A 14,237-nucleotide genomic window follows, 5' to 3' on the forward strand; every position below is an offset into this window, starting at 1 on the left:
TACGGTGAAAGAGTAACCCTTGACCCTTGATGCATGCGTATTGACGAACGCAGAAGCACAGAGGATAGAGCAAAACAAAACACCAGCCATGAATTAGTCTAAAACTAGAATTTTTAAGAGAAATGATGGAGGATTTCGATATAAGAGAAGAGGAGCCCAGCCCTATCCACGAGAGGCGTCAAAGCGTGAGATGCTCCTGTACATCACGTCAGGGGTTACTCTTCGGACCATCGGAAGCTAGTTATTTTAGTCTATAAAGTTTTATATATGGGTATTTTTCTTACACAAACGCGCCACTTCGCTTCAGAAGGCCTTTATTAACCGTGTGGAGCAGTTATATGACGGATAGATGCACATTTATGGACTTCAAAAACAGAGCAACAATCTCTGCTATTACAAAGCTTGGAAGAGCCAGGACTTTTTTAATATAACTCTGATTTTATTCATCTGAAAGAATGTCATATACACCTAGGATGACTTGAGGGTGAGTAAATCATGGGCTAATTTTCATTTTTGGGTGAATTAACCCTTTAAAGGTCCCATGGCATGAAATTTTCATTTTATGAGGTTTTTCAACATTAATATGAGTTCCCCTAGCCTGAATATTGTCCCCAAGTGGCTAGAAATTTTGATCGGTGTAAACAGAGTTCTGGCTGTCTTTCTCTGCCTTTGAGAAAATGACAGCTCAGACGAGCTGATCTTGAATTTTCCTGTTATGACCTCATAAAAGGAACGGTTACCTCCCTTTCCTCCGCCCAGAGAATCTGGCACGCCCATGCAAGCGCAATATTTGTCCTCGAGTGATCATGGCTTGTAAACGAGGGAATGCTGGCAGTTTCTCAGTTTTTGGATGTACAAATGAAAACAGAAGTCCTTTTTCAGTTCCTTCTGATCTGTGATCAGTGATTTCTGATGTGTAGCTAATTATTCAAGTTCACACAGCCTTTAACATCCCGACCCCCAGTACTGCATCTGGCCCACAGCGGAGGCACCAAACGCGGCGTGAGATTAAGCAGAATGGGGTAAGCGTGAGGGTATCCGGGCTAGCCATTTTAGCCCCACAATAAACTGGATTACATTCGATTACTGCTGTTGTGTCTTTGTTTGCGCTGTGTACTCAATGCTGTCAGTACACTGACACTTTTCATATGATAGGAAAATATCTAAAAATAATGCTATAATCAACACTTACTCGTAACTCGTTCATCTCCACAGCTGTAATGGTACTTTGCATGTGTTACAAAGTTGGTAATAATGATGAAGACGGACTCGGCGTGACCGGGACTCATGTTTATTCAGAACTCTCAGATACAAACAAAATAATCTTGCGCTGACAGCGCTCTCATAACTCAGTAGTTACTATAAATAACTTTGTTAGCAATCGCTCCGTCTCTGGTCCGTGAGTGATGTCCGGTTCGCGAACTAATCATTCTTTTGAACCGGTTCTTTTTAGTGAACCAGACCAGTTCACCAAATCGGAGTGAATCGTTCTAAATGGTTCGCGTCTCCAGTCAGCGCTGATCCATAATTTACTAAAGTTACTAACTTTCTGACATGAGTGACAGTCCCTCCGACTAGAAATAGACTAATAACCTGAAGTATATGCTGTAACTACAACAGTTCACTGAACTGAGACTGACAGAACCGATGTGAAGTGAACTCAGGTCCATCCGTCTCTCTGGCAGCAGCTCGTGCCTGGTAGACCTCGTTAAACCACACCCCCTCCGCTACAAGATCTGATACTCATTTCAAATGCAAAGATGTCAGCCAATCACAACAGTGGGTGTTTTTACTGAAGTCTCACAGCAGACACGCCCCTTGAAACAGGGCATTCAGCCACAGGGCAAACAGCAGTATAGAAAAAATGCCTTTTATTTCAAAACTATGACATTTTATGATGTACAAATCATACTAACAATATAAGTACACCTCAGGAAACATTATAAAATAATAGAAAAATGCCATGCCATGTGACCTTTAAGCATTAAGGGGGTACTTAAAGTAAATATTTTATGTTTAAGGAGTTCTCCTGGTTTAAACTCCTGGTTTAGAGGGACGGTTCGCTGCTAATCAAAACAAAGTTGTTCTGAGTGATCAACTTTTTCCTATTGATGGTATTGGTCTCTTCCAGTATTGAGAATACAAAACCCCCATACATAGGGCACAGGGTTACTGAATGGTTTGATGTTTATGAAAATGTTGTGAATCATACAGTATGCTGTGGTCTTCACAGTCACCAGATTTTGGGCCAGTGTGTTAGACAGCGAACACTTAGGGGCAGAGAGACCAATTGAGCTTGAAGAAGGGTAAAATACACCTGATTCATGAAGCACTAGTGTATGAAAGAAAGAAAAATACTCTAATGTTTTCATACTGAGCTTATTTGTTAAAATGGTTGTGTTGTCAAACAATGGTCAAACAATCATATTATCCAGTTGAATCTGGTCTAAACATGGCAAACCGTACAATTTGTTTTTCATAATGACTATGATTACCCTCCCTTCTCCTTTTACTTCAAAGTTAAAACTCATAGAAGGTAATGTTATGAGGGACTCAATTTTGCATGACTCCTCTCATCAGCGAGTGAAACAGCAATAAAGGCAAATTGCTCCTGGGAGACATGAACGCTTTAGAATAAATTACGTGCGGGAACAGAGGTGTAATTAATTTACAGGCTGTATTGATAGTCCCCCTTCACTGCTCACTATATGTCTTCATCTCAGCTAACGTCTTCATTATTTGGAGGGCAGGAGAGAAGTGAGTCAACAGACTAAATGAATTGCCATAAGACTTGTACACAAACTGTTTCCACAGCGTAAGGATTTCTCTCAGGCTTTTAATTAGCATGCTGAAAAATTATTTGATAAGTATGTGCTTAAGACTTAAAGATGTGCAGGCAGGGAGAAGTGTACATTTGCAGGAAGGATAAAGGGCTTCTTAATTATGTATTAAATGGGCTGTTTATAACTTATAACTAATATTGCAATGTGCTTTTTTTCTTATTTCAGCTAAAACTGATGATGCACTGAAAGCAAAGGACCATATTAAAGAAGAAAAGACAATAAAGGAGGAAGGTGAGCCTAACTTTAAAAATCTCAAACTAAGAGATGATGTGTTGCCACGACAAGCCTTTAAATCAATGCAATGCATTCATATGGACATTCGTTGTGTATAGGTGCGGTCATATTTACCATTTCAATGGGAATCCATGCAATTATGAATTTCACATGCGGGCGAAAGATTTCCCCACACAGATATCGCAATGGGTTCAAGTTGGTAAAAAAGGTCCATTGTCTATTGTTGTATCGTGATATACAGTATGAAGCATAGCTCACACAGAGGTCACTTTCTCTTTTGGTCAACACAATGAATCCGAGTGAACCCGTTATGAAATCTGCATGGGGAAATCCCAATCACATGGATTCCTATAGAAATAACTGGCCTATGGAAATTTGACGGACAACGGTAAGTGTGACCGTACCTTTAATTAGTGCTAAACTGTACCAGGCCACATATTTCCTGCATACAGTAGCTAGTTTCCTGTCTCTTGCGTCACTCCATGCTCTCTTTCTTCCCACATAATAAAATAATGTCAACTGAAATCATTTTCAAACATTTCATCTAATGTTAATTATTGAATTGTGTTTGATATGTCTCCCCCCACTTAGCATTTGACGGAAATTTGCATCATACTCTGCTTGTGTGAATATTGTTGGAAACAATAAAAAATGTGTCTGTGACTTCCACATCACTTTTGGTTGGTGTGAATAGGCCTTATGCTTATGACCCTCATTTTCCTATGACAGTTTGTTAATATTGGTAACTCTGGAGCACAAAACCAGTCACAAAATTATAGATTTTTGGGGTCAAAATTATACAGTTTTCTTTTATGCCAAAGATATCAATACATTTATTATTATTAGTAATATGCATTGCTAAGGACTTCATTTGAACAACTTTAAAGGCGATTTTATCAATATTTCGATTTTTTTTTGCAACCTCAGATTCCAGATTTTCGAATAGTTGTATCTCTGTCTTATATATTGTCCTATCCTAAAAAATTACCCTTTCAGGGCTCCAGACTAACTTTTTTCACTAGGAGCACAGTGGCCCTCAACTGAAAATTTTAGGGGCACAACCAGAAAATGTAGGGGCGCACACCGTAAATCAACATGCTAACCAAATCTACTAATTTCCACTGTATTACTAATAGGGATGGGTATTGTTAAGGTTTTATCGGTATTACTTCTCTTACCGATACTGCTTATCGATCCGGTACTTTAACAGTATTCTTACCGGTTCTTTTTATTACACTGTATATTTTTTTTATGAAAAAAAATAAAAACATAATTAAGAACATGATTAACATGGCTTTATACTTTGAAAAGTAAAATATCTATAGCAAAAGAAACAGCAATGTTTGAACAAAAATATAAAACATCTATGTGTAAATGGACCAGTGTGCAGGCATTCAGAAGGTCTGCTAACATAAATATTACAGTAAAGAACAAACCTACAAAGAAATCTGATAAAGTAATGAAATGTAAAATAACACTGCATAGTCTTCACAGTATAAATTGATAGATTAATGCTTATAAAAGCTAAAGTTATTAATTTAAGAGATGTGAATATTTGCCTTTTGTTCGATTCGAATGAATGGCTCAATCGTCAGCAGGTTTATCAGACGCTGCCCCTTTAAGACCGAATGCAGAACTAATAATATCATATTCTACTATTTCTCCAAACTATTTACGCCCATTTAAGATATAAACTGTTAAAATAACTACACTACAACCTGGTCATTCTGACACAGGTTTATTTGTTTATTTGATGGTTTAGACGCACACAAAGCCTAAAATATAAAGTGCAAGTCGGTCCATTTCGCAGCACACACACATAAGCCGCGTTGAAGTTGGAAACAGCGTCTCTTGTGCAGATTATTGAGCATTTAATAGCTCTTTATTATCAAACACATCCCGCAGTTTAGCAACAGTAGAGACTGCAGTTTACAACAATCACTGAATCTGACGTTTAGTTTATGTTTAAGGAGAAATGACAGCGCAGCTGTGAAGGGAAGGATGAGCTCGACTGAACACGGCTATAGGAATAGTTTTACCTCATACCATCTTTTTTACAATCCTTGGAAGCCGAAATCGAAAATAAAATTAGATTAATATCACAGCACATCCCTAAAGTTTAAGCAGAATAAACTTTTGTGTAGTTCTCTTGGCCATCCTCACTCATTAAGCTGACTGTGGTGTTGTGTTCGCTGGAGCTTGCTCGCTTTCTCTCTCTTCTGGATTGCGAATGGCAAAAATGCATCACAGACAAATGGTTTAATATTATCTCATATAGAAACGGCTGGCAAAGATAGAATTTTCCAGACATAACGTCTATCAATTATAAATAATAAGTGTATTTTCTTAATTTCTCCAGTACCGACCGCAGGCAAATTTACTGATCGCACATGTGTGACTGGATGTAAAATTCAGTCGCACACTCTCAAATTTTAGTCGCAAAATGCGACCATTTGGTTGCAGTCTGGAGCCCTGCCTTTTTGTGGTCCAGGGTCGCATTTGATATGCGCTAAATAAAATAAAATAAAAATCAACATCATTCTCATTCTGATCTCAGCAATATCAACAAGGTCTCTCACCTTCAGTTCATCAGAACCTGAAAATGAAGGTTTATATCAGTATCTCTGGTATACATTATATCAGTATATAAAAGCATATCAGTATAGCATTTCATCATTTCAGCTCATCTCCTGACTCTCTCACTTTCAGTAAATTCTGCATTGTTCCCTCGTTCCATTACTGGATGTGGGTTCCAGCGCTGGTAAATTGCACATGCGTCGCTCCGGGCTACAGTGTGTGGCTCGCAGTCAAGTGATTTTCTTAAGCAGAGTTCATGCTGTAATCTCACCCTTTGGAATCAATTGACTTCTCCCCCCTCCCAAAACACTTTCATTTCTCTCTTAAACTCTTCCTGTTTCATGAAGTAACGCATTCTTCCTGCCTAGCGCTGGAAGGCTCTTAACACCACCTCCAACCCTGCGTTTGTAATGTATAAAAATAGTCACAATTATGGTCTTTTGAAAGTGTCTTTTGCTGCCGATGCTCAATCTCTGTCCGCATGATCTGGAAGTGACATAGTCAAAGCAGGGCAGGTTTTGGTCTGGCCTTAATCTCCCATTGCTCATCTGGCTTCCATTCTTCAAGATGAACAGGGTCTGCTCACACTTCCCTCAGGGGCTCGCAAACTTCAGCTCCACAACAACAATCAACAAAATAAGAAGAGGAAAACACAGCTTCCATATTGTCCTCTCTGTGTATGTTGCTGAACAGCTGAGATTGAGTGCAGATATGCGTGAATACATTATAGCAACACACAATCATACTCATGCTAATCGTTTTAGAGTGGATTTCACATAACATGCTTCTTACTTTTTAAAATCAAATCATTAAAGGTTTGTAAATGGAAAGTGTCTCTACACTAACTCTAACTGCATATTACACACACACAAGGACGTGCAGCAGCACACAAACATCTTCAAATATGGAAAATTAATGGATTCAAATGTGAAAGATTATTATTCTGTACATAAATATAAAAAGGCCTACATGTCATAATGCAGGGCTCGACATTAAGCATTAAGGTTCACATGCTTGTCCTTTGGACATCCTTCGGATTTTTTTTTTTGTACATTTTATTCACATATATCATATATTGTAAATTAATTCACTTGTCCGAGTAAAACATTTGCTTGTCCGGATTTTTTTTGTAAATATAATCTACACTGAAGCAATATTCTCACCATTGTTCAATCAGCTTTGACCTATTTAAATATGCATATTTGTGATATTTTAACCTTTTTATAAAGGGCATTTTTCCATAATCGTATTAAATATAGGGTATGCTTCAGCTTTCATTTTATATTTTTAAATTTGATCTATAAATTAAATTAGAATAAGACACTATAGGCTGTTACCAATCAAATTCAATTATTTACACTGAAAAATTACAACTGTCATTAACCAATGTTATGACATTATTTTAAATATTTTTGAATATAAAAATAAGAAATGTTGTAAAGATGAAACTAAAGCACCAGTAGGTGGCGGCAGGTGACCGTCTGAATGAGCGAGTCATTGAGTCGATTCAGTGAAACGGCTGAATCATTCAAGAATTAAGCGGTCGTTTACGAATAGGTCATTGAATCTTTGATTCAACCGATTCATTCAAACACTGAATCATTCACTAACACACACTGATGCTGTGAGATGTTACGGTTCTGCTGTGATCTTTGTTTGGAACTATTTTCGCTGCTGAAATAGAACAAAAACAGTCCATATTGCGTCTAAAATGTAAGTGACTTAATGTTAATGAATTGTTTATGGAACTGGCGTAAATCATTTTCAGTCGTGATGGTATTCAGGAAAAAACTCTTGTTTGTGTGATGTTGCTTAACTGTATCATATGTTATAAATATAAAAACTCCACAATTTTAACCGTGTATGTTAACCGAGTTTCTGTGTGTGAGCGGCGCTCATTTGTTTACGAGAGGCTGTGCGAGCCTCAACAGCTCAACCGTGTTAACGTCAGATCGTTTTATATTATCCACTATCGATCTCCACTTGCACTGAATGCAGAATCATTATTGCACTTTGGTGATTCCCTAGTTATTTTTTGTTTTGACGTTTTACTCAGGATACTTGTCCGTCGGGCAAGTCAAATTCTCTTTCACTTGCCACTTCAAAAAATCCACTTGTCCCGGACAAGCGTTAATGTTGAGCCCTGCTTAAAGGAATAGTCTTTGAATGTATCAGAATTAGCCTACCTATTTGAAGTAATGATGAAAAAGCACGCGTATTTGGACAAGCAGATCCGTTTCCTCGCTGGAGAAGCGTTCAGTTATTCCGCTCGTAAATTCCTCCATGGAAAGAGCGAATCCGCCATGGTGCGAGTGCAACTGGCTTTTAAAGGGAATGGGAGATGAGACTCTGATTGGTTTATTGCACGTTACGCCCAAAACACACCCATGACTCATTAAGAGACGAGGTACAACACTTTGGACCATGCGCCATTTTTTCCATCGTTAAACTATCAAAAGTGGATTTGGACAGGCCCTAAGTGCACCTTCAGACCATGTGCTCAGATTGTTAAAATAGGGCCCTTACAAATATAGGTTTGTTATTGGCATCGATGGTTCAATTAAGAACCATTACAAAAAAGGTTCTTCATAGTGGAAAAGGGTCTTTAGATTATTAAAATATTCTTCACACTATAAGAAAAAAATGTTTTTTTTTAAGAAATGTTAACAGAAAGGTTCTTTGGGGAACCCAAAATAGTTCTTCTTGACGTTGTGTAATTGACGTAAGTTCTCTTATATTTCCCTGTGTGGTTCATGCAGAGTTTCTTTTATATATATATATATTCAAATCAGTGTCGAATCCCTTCCAGTCCATCACTGCTTAGCCCTTCAGTCTGTTTTCTCTGACACAGACCTGCATTCTGTCCGTATCCATGCAGATCATGTATTTTAATGAGCCGTATAACAGCGTTTAACCCGGATCATTAGAGCAGCTTGCTCTTTCACCATGGAAAAGGGAAAGACTTTTTCTTAATTATGCTGTGTCGTGCGGGTCATCTTTGCAGGTGTGTACCTCTGTGTGTGTGACTGTATTGGAGAATGATACTACCATTAAACATTTAGATGAAATTTAACACACACACACACACACACAGAGGGAGCAACTGCCCCCTGTATCCATTCATTTCTAATCTCACTATAACAAGCTGTGTTGTCATTCACAAGAGGTGTCTGTCGTAGTGCTGAACAAGCCTGTGTGTGTGTGTGTGTGTGTGTGTGTGTGTGTGTGTGTGTGTGTGTGTGTGTGTGTGTGTGTGTGTGTGTGTGTGTGTGTGTGTGTGTGTGTGTGTGTGTGTGTGTGTGTGTGTGTGTGTGTGTGTGTGTGTGTGTGTGTGTGTGTGTGTGTGTGTGTGTGTGTGTGTGTGTGTGTGTGTGTGTGTGTGTGTGTGTGCGTGTGCGCGTGTGCGTGCGTGCGTGTGCGTGCGCGTGCATGAAAGAAGAAAATCAGACAGTCAATAGGACAGAGGACGATCAATGACCAACAGAGGTGCAGTATAAATATGAAGAATAGTGTTTAATTATCCAGTTTTTAAATCGCTATATAATGGAATATAAAGTATATAAAGTATAATGGAATTGTTTGTTAGTGTTAATATATTAATATTGCATAAATATAATAATATTGAATTAATACTGAAATATTTTGTGCACACACACAAAAACATATATATATACACCGATCAGGCATTACATTATGACTTGATTATGTCTTAATATTGTATTGGTCCAACTTTTGCTGCCAAAACAGCCCTGGCCCGTCATGGCATGGACTCCACTAGACCCATGAAGGTGTGCTGTGGTATCTGGCACCAAGATGTTAGCAGCAGATCCTTTAAGTCCTGTAAGCTGTGAGGTGGGGCCTCCATGTATCGTACTTGCCTTCTTCCCATAGTGGATCCTGGTGCCATGTGTTCCCCAGGCAAGCAACGCACACACACCCGGCCATCCACGTGATGTAAAAGAACACGTGATTCAGACCAGGCCTCCTTCTTCCATTGCTCCATGGTCCAGTTCTGATGCTCACGTGCCACTGTTGGTGCTTTGGGTGGTGGTCAGGGGTCAGCATGGGCACCCTGACTGGTCTGCGGCTATTCTGACACATTTCTATCAGATCGGACCACACAGGCCAGCCTTCGCTCCTCACGTGCATCAATGAGCCTTGGCCGCCCATGACCCTGTGGCCGGTTCTCCACTGTTCATTCCTTGGAGCACTTTTGATAGAGACTGACCACTGCAGACCGGGAACAGCCCACAAGAGCTGCAGTTTTGGAGATGCTCTGACCCAGTCGTCTAGCCGTCACAATCTGGCCCTTGTCAAACTCTTTACGCTTACCCATTTTTCCTGCTTCTAACACATCAACTTTAAGGACATCACTTGCTGCCTAATATATCCCACCCACTAACAGAGATAATCAGTGTTATTCACCATAATGTTAAAGGGTTAGTTCACCCAAAAATGAAAATTCTGTCATTAATGACTTCCCCTCATGTCGTTGGACACCCGTCAGACCTAGAAATAGTTTTTGTGCGCAAAAAAACCCTAAATAACGACTTATATAGTGATGACAATTTCAAAACACGGCATCATGAAGCTTCGAAGCGTTATGAATCAGTGAGTCGATTCAGCAGTTTGGATCGCCAAATTTCAGCAGTTTGGATCGCCAAATTTCAGCAGTTTGGATCGCCAAATTTCAGCAGTTTGGATCGCCAAATTTCAGCAGTTTGGATCGCCAAAGTCCCGCGATTTCAGCAGTTTGACACGCGATCCGAATCATGATTGCGCACAAAAACTATTCTCGTCACTCCATAAAGTTATTGTAGAACCACTGTAGTGAGATGGACTTTGTAACGACGTCTTTAGTGCCTTTTAAGGGTCTTGAGAGTGAACCGTGCATTGAGCCAATGGAGGCCTTTCAGAGCCATCAGATTTCAACTAAAATATCTTCATTTGTGTTCTGAAGATGAACGGAGGTCTGACGGGTGTCCAACAACATGAGGGTAAGTCATTAATGACAGAATTTTCATTTTTGGGTGAACTAACCCTTTAAATTATTATGTTAAGTCATAATGTTATGCCTAATCAGTGTACTGTGTGTATATATATATATATATATATATATATATATACAGTATATATATATTTATACACAGTACACTGATTAGGCATAACATTATGACTGTTATGGTCAAGATCTCCATCAAGGTCTTTATATATATATATATATATATATATATATATATATATATATATATATATATATATATATATATGAAGACACACATATTAAAGTATAATTTGTATGGAATTTTTTCTGAATAACTCCCTCATAGAAGAAAATATAATTTCAATCATCATTTCAAGCAATATTATTTCATAGCATTTCAAATGTTGCTCTTGAGTTATATTTACATAGTACCTGTCTCGTGCAAACTCATCAAATGGTTTGTTGTCTAAGATATAGGTGGGTAAATAGAGAGTAAGGTAATCTCTTTAGAAATCAAATGATTTGACCTGTGAGCTCAACAATAGTAACTCCTGCAAGACTGTTGTTAAATATTTAGCGCTCTCCTGTCATGAATACAAATGCTGTGTAAATGAGGGTCTACAAGCAGTTGACCCTGGGACTAGAGCCTGCTGAGTGGGGGCTCACACCGGCCTAAATGATTTAATTGTCGTGACTCCAACTGGTATTTAAAGGATAAGCTTTGAAATACACCAATGGGACACTTCTCTGTATCTTAGTGCTTTTCTAGATGACTTTTGAGAAGGACTTGGATTTGTCTTTGAGGAAAAAACTAGGCTGCTTGTAGGCTTGACCCCACATGCTATTTCTATTATGATACAGTTTGTTTACGCCAACTGACACTTATAGTGTTCCATAAATTATACTATAATATACTTCAGTGCATTTCAAAAGTTTTGAAATTCCCTAAGTTTCAAAGGGTGGGTTTGGACAATATCAGCATAAATCCTTTTTTTGATAAATTCAGTAAAGTAACTTGAAATGATCAGGAATGATTTTCTTCTCGGTTACGCAATAATGATACATATTAGATGCATAAAGAACACAGTTTAGATAAATAGGTTTATAAATAGGTCTAGTATTTTCCTGCTGGAAGAAGAAAAAAGCTGGCCTTTGCTGGTTAAGTCTCTGGCCATGTTTGTGTTTAGGGATGGTTTATCTCAGCAAGACCAGCTGAAAAGTATCTGGAGAAATAGTGAGGAAAGTGTTGATACTTGTATGGTTGCAGCTTGTATCATATAAGAATTTACAAGATCAGCTTAAAAAAAATGTGTAACGCATTGACTGGGTAATGTAGCCTATTAGAATCCAGTTAGAATACCCCTAAAATTCAATATATGTGGCAAAAATGCCCCTGTATGAGTTTTTTTGTCTTATATTTTTTGCTGTATGAATGATATAGTTAAGCAATATCACATGAGCAAGTGTCCTGTTTTCCCAAATATCAGCATTATTGCAAATGTAATTTTATAAAGTTCAATAAACAAGTAATATTGCAAGTTGTATTTTAGGCACAAATGTGTCTGTTTTTGCTCCATTTTGACAAAACCTGAACAAATCCACAGAAGAACGGTTGTTCACCACTGTCTCGCTGCTGAATGACTCGTCATTTTAAAATGAATTATGTCCATGATTCAATGACCCGTTCTTAAAGACAGTCACAAGCTTCATCCCTGAATGAATCAGCCATTTGAACAAATAGGTTGAATGAGTGATTCAATGACTCGTCTATTAAAACAGTGACTTACTACCACAGCCTACAAGTGGTATTTGTTTCATTATTAAATGATAATTTGCATGAATATGCATGAATATATTATAGCAACACACAATCATACTCATGCTACTCATTTTAGAGGGGATTTCACACAACATGCTTCTTACTGAAGCCCATCTACTTTTTAAAATCAATGCATAAAAGGTTTGTACATGGAAACTGTCTCTACACTAAAGGTTCTTCATAGTGGAAAAGGGTCTTAAGATAGAAAATATTCTTCACACAATAAGAAAAAGCTGTTCTTTTAAGAAATGTTAACAGAAAGGTTATTTGGGGAACCCAAAATAGACCCCCAAAACGACATGGTCGTGTAAACAATCGGCCAAAACACTTAAAAAGCTTTCAGTTGAAAACGCTGAGGTGTAAACATACCCGTAAACCATTATATTCATCCGCACAGGAGAGACGTGATGAAGCACAAATGGCATAAAAGAAATACATAAAAATGTCAACCACTGATGGTGATAGAGAGGCTAAATATTCATATTGTATTTACTTAATAAAATATGTTTTCATAGTTTGTGTTGTCCCTTATGAATGTGAAATCATCAAAAAATATTATAAAGATTTATGCAGTGTAAACAAATAAGAAGTTGAAAAAACTTGATGCAACCTTTTGGAGTATCCTCAACTCAAAAAATATATATTTTGAAAACTTAAAAATGAAAGTTAGTCTGTGCTTTCGTCAAACATATATAATAAGTTCCATCCACTCAAAAAGAATAATGTTTTAAGGTGCATTTTATGGTATGATTTGTACGATGTAGAACTTGGCTTGTGTTTCAATTTGTTAAACTGAAAAGGAGTTACTTCTGTACACCAAACCAGGTTCTACATACTGTACTTATTGAAATAGAAGAAACTTCACAGAAGAGAACAGCAGTCACTCTATTTGTGACTAGATACATAACACAACTCAGTAACACTTTACAATAAGGTTGTATTAGTTAACATTAGTTAATGCATTAGTTAACATGAACAACACCTCTGTTCAGGATTTGTTAATCTTTGTTAGCGTTAGTTAATGTAAATCCAGCTGTTCATGGTTTGTTCATGTTAGCTCACACTGCATTAACTAACAAGATTTTAATAATGCATTAGTAAATGTTGAAATTAACATTAACAAATATAAATAAATGCTTTATAAGTGCAGTTCATTATTAGTCCATGTTAACTAATGTAGTTAACCAATGTTAACTAATGAACCTTATTGTAAAGTGTTACCCACAACTTTTACAACAAAATACAATCAAAAACACTAGCTTTCTGAAAAACAAATATTTATGTCATCACAAGTCCCCATGCTTTGACAAAAAAACGAATTATTCAAGTGCATCAACAGTGATCAAACTGATCATGCTTGTTGGGCCCTCACCTCTAAGCTTGACATTGTAAGTTCTTAAAGTAAATAGACTAAGAGTTTCCTTTATCTTTAATTCCTTATGTAATGTCAACATTTTCTATATTTGATAGTTCAGTCAACCTTTATAACAGAGTGTGTCTAACAAAATCAAAGTTGGATGTTTTACAGTGTTTGGGCCAGATTTACCAACAGCTTGCGCCAACGCAAAACCTCTTTTGGCATTAAAAACCACTGCTGTGTTCTTTAATTTGCTCATGGTTAGTAGATCCGCCACAGAGCTTTACACTCCCATCAGCGCCTTTATGGCCCATAGTGTCTAAAAACTAAAGGTGTTTTCAAACACTTGGAGCCCTCAACCCTATAGGGCATGTCCAAACATTTGGAAGGCTCTTTATATTAAGTATAGTGCCTGCTTACATT

General features: G+C 37.6%; 1 protein-coding gene across 1 annotated transcript in view; it reads left to right on the plus strand.

Annotated features, from left to right (window-relative positions):
• rsrc1 (arginine/serine-rich coiled-coil 1) overlaps positions 1 to 14,237 on the plus strand; it is a 208,676-nt gene that overhangs the window by 171,995 nt on the left and 22,444 nt on the right. Inside the window, exon 7 of the mRNA XM_079823893.1 lies at positions 3,009 to 3,074. Coding sequence (XP_079680019.1) covers positions 3,009 to 3,074 — 66 coding nt within the window. The remainder of the gene's footprint in view (positions 1 to 3,008; positions 3,075 to 14,237) is intronic.

The sequence above is a fragment of the Gobio gobio genome, assembly GCF_949357685.1.
Source record: "Gobio gobio genome assembly, chromosome: 8".
Lineage (NCBI taxonomy): Eukaryota > Metazoa > Chordata > Actinopteri > Cypriniformes > Gobionidae > Gobio > Gobio gobio.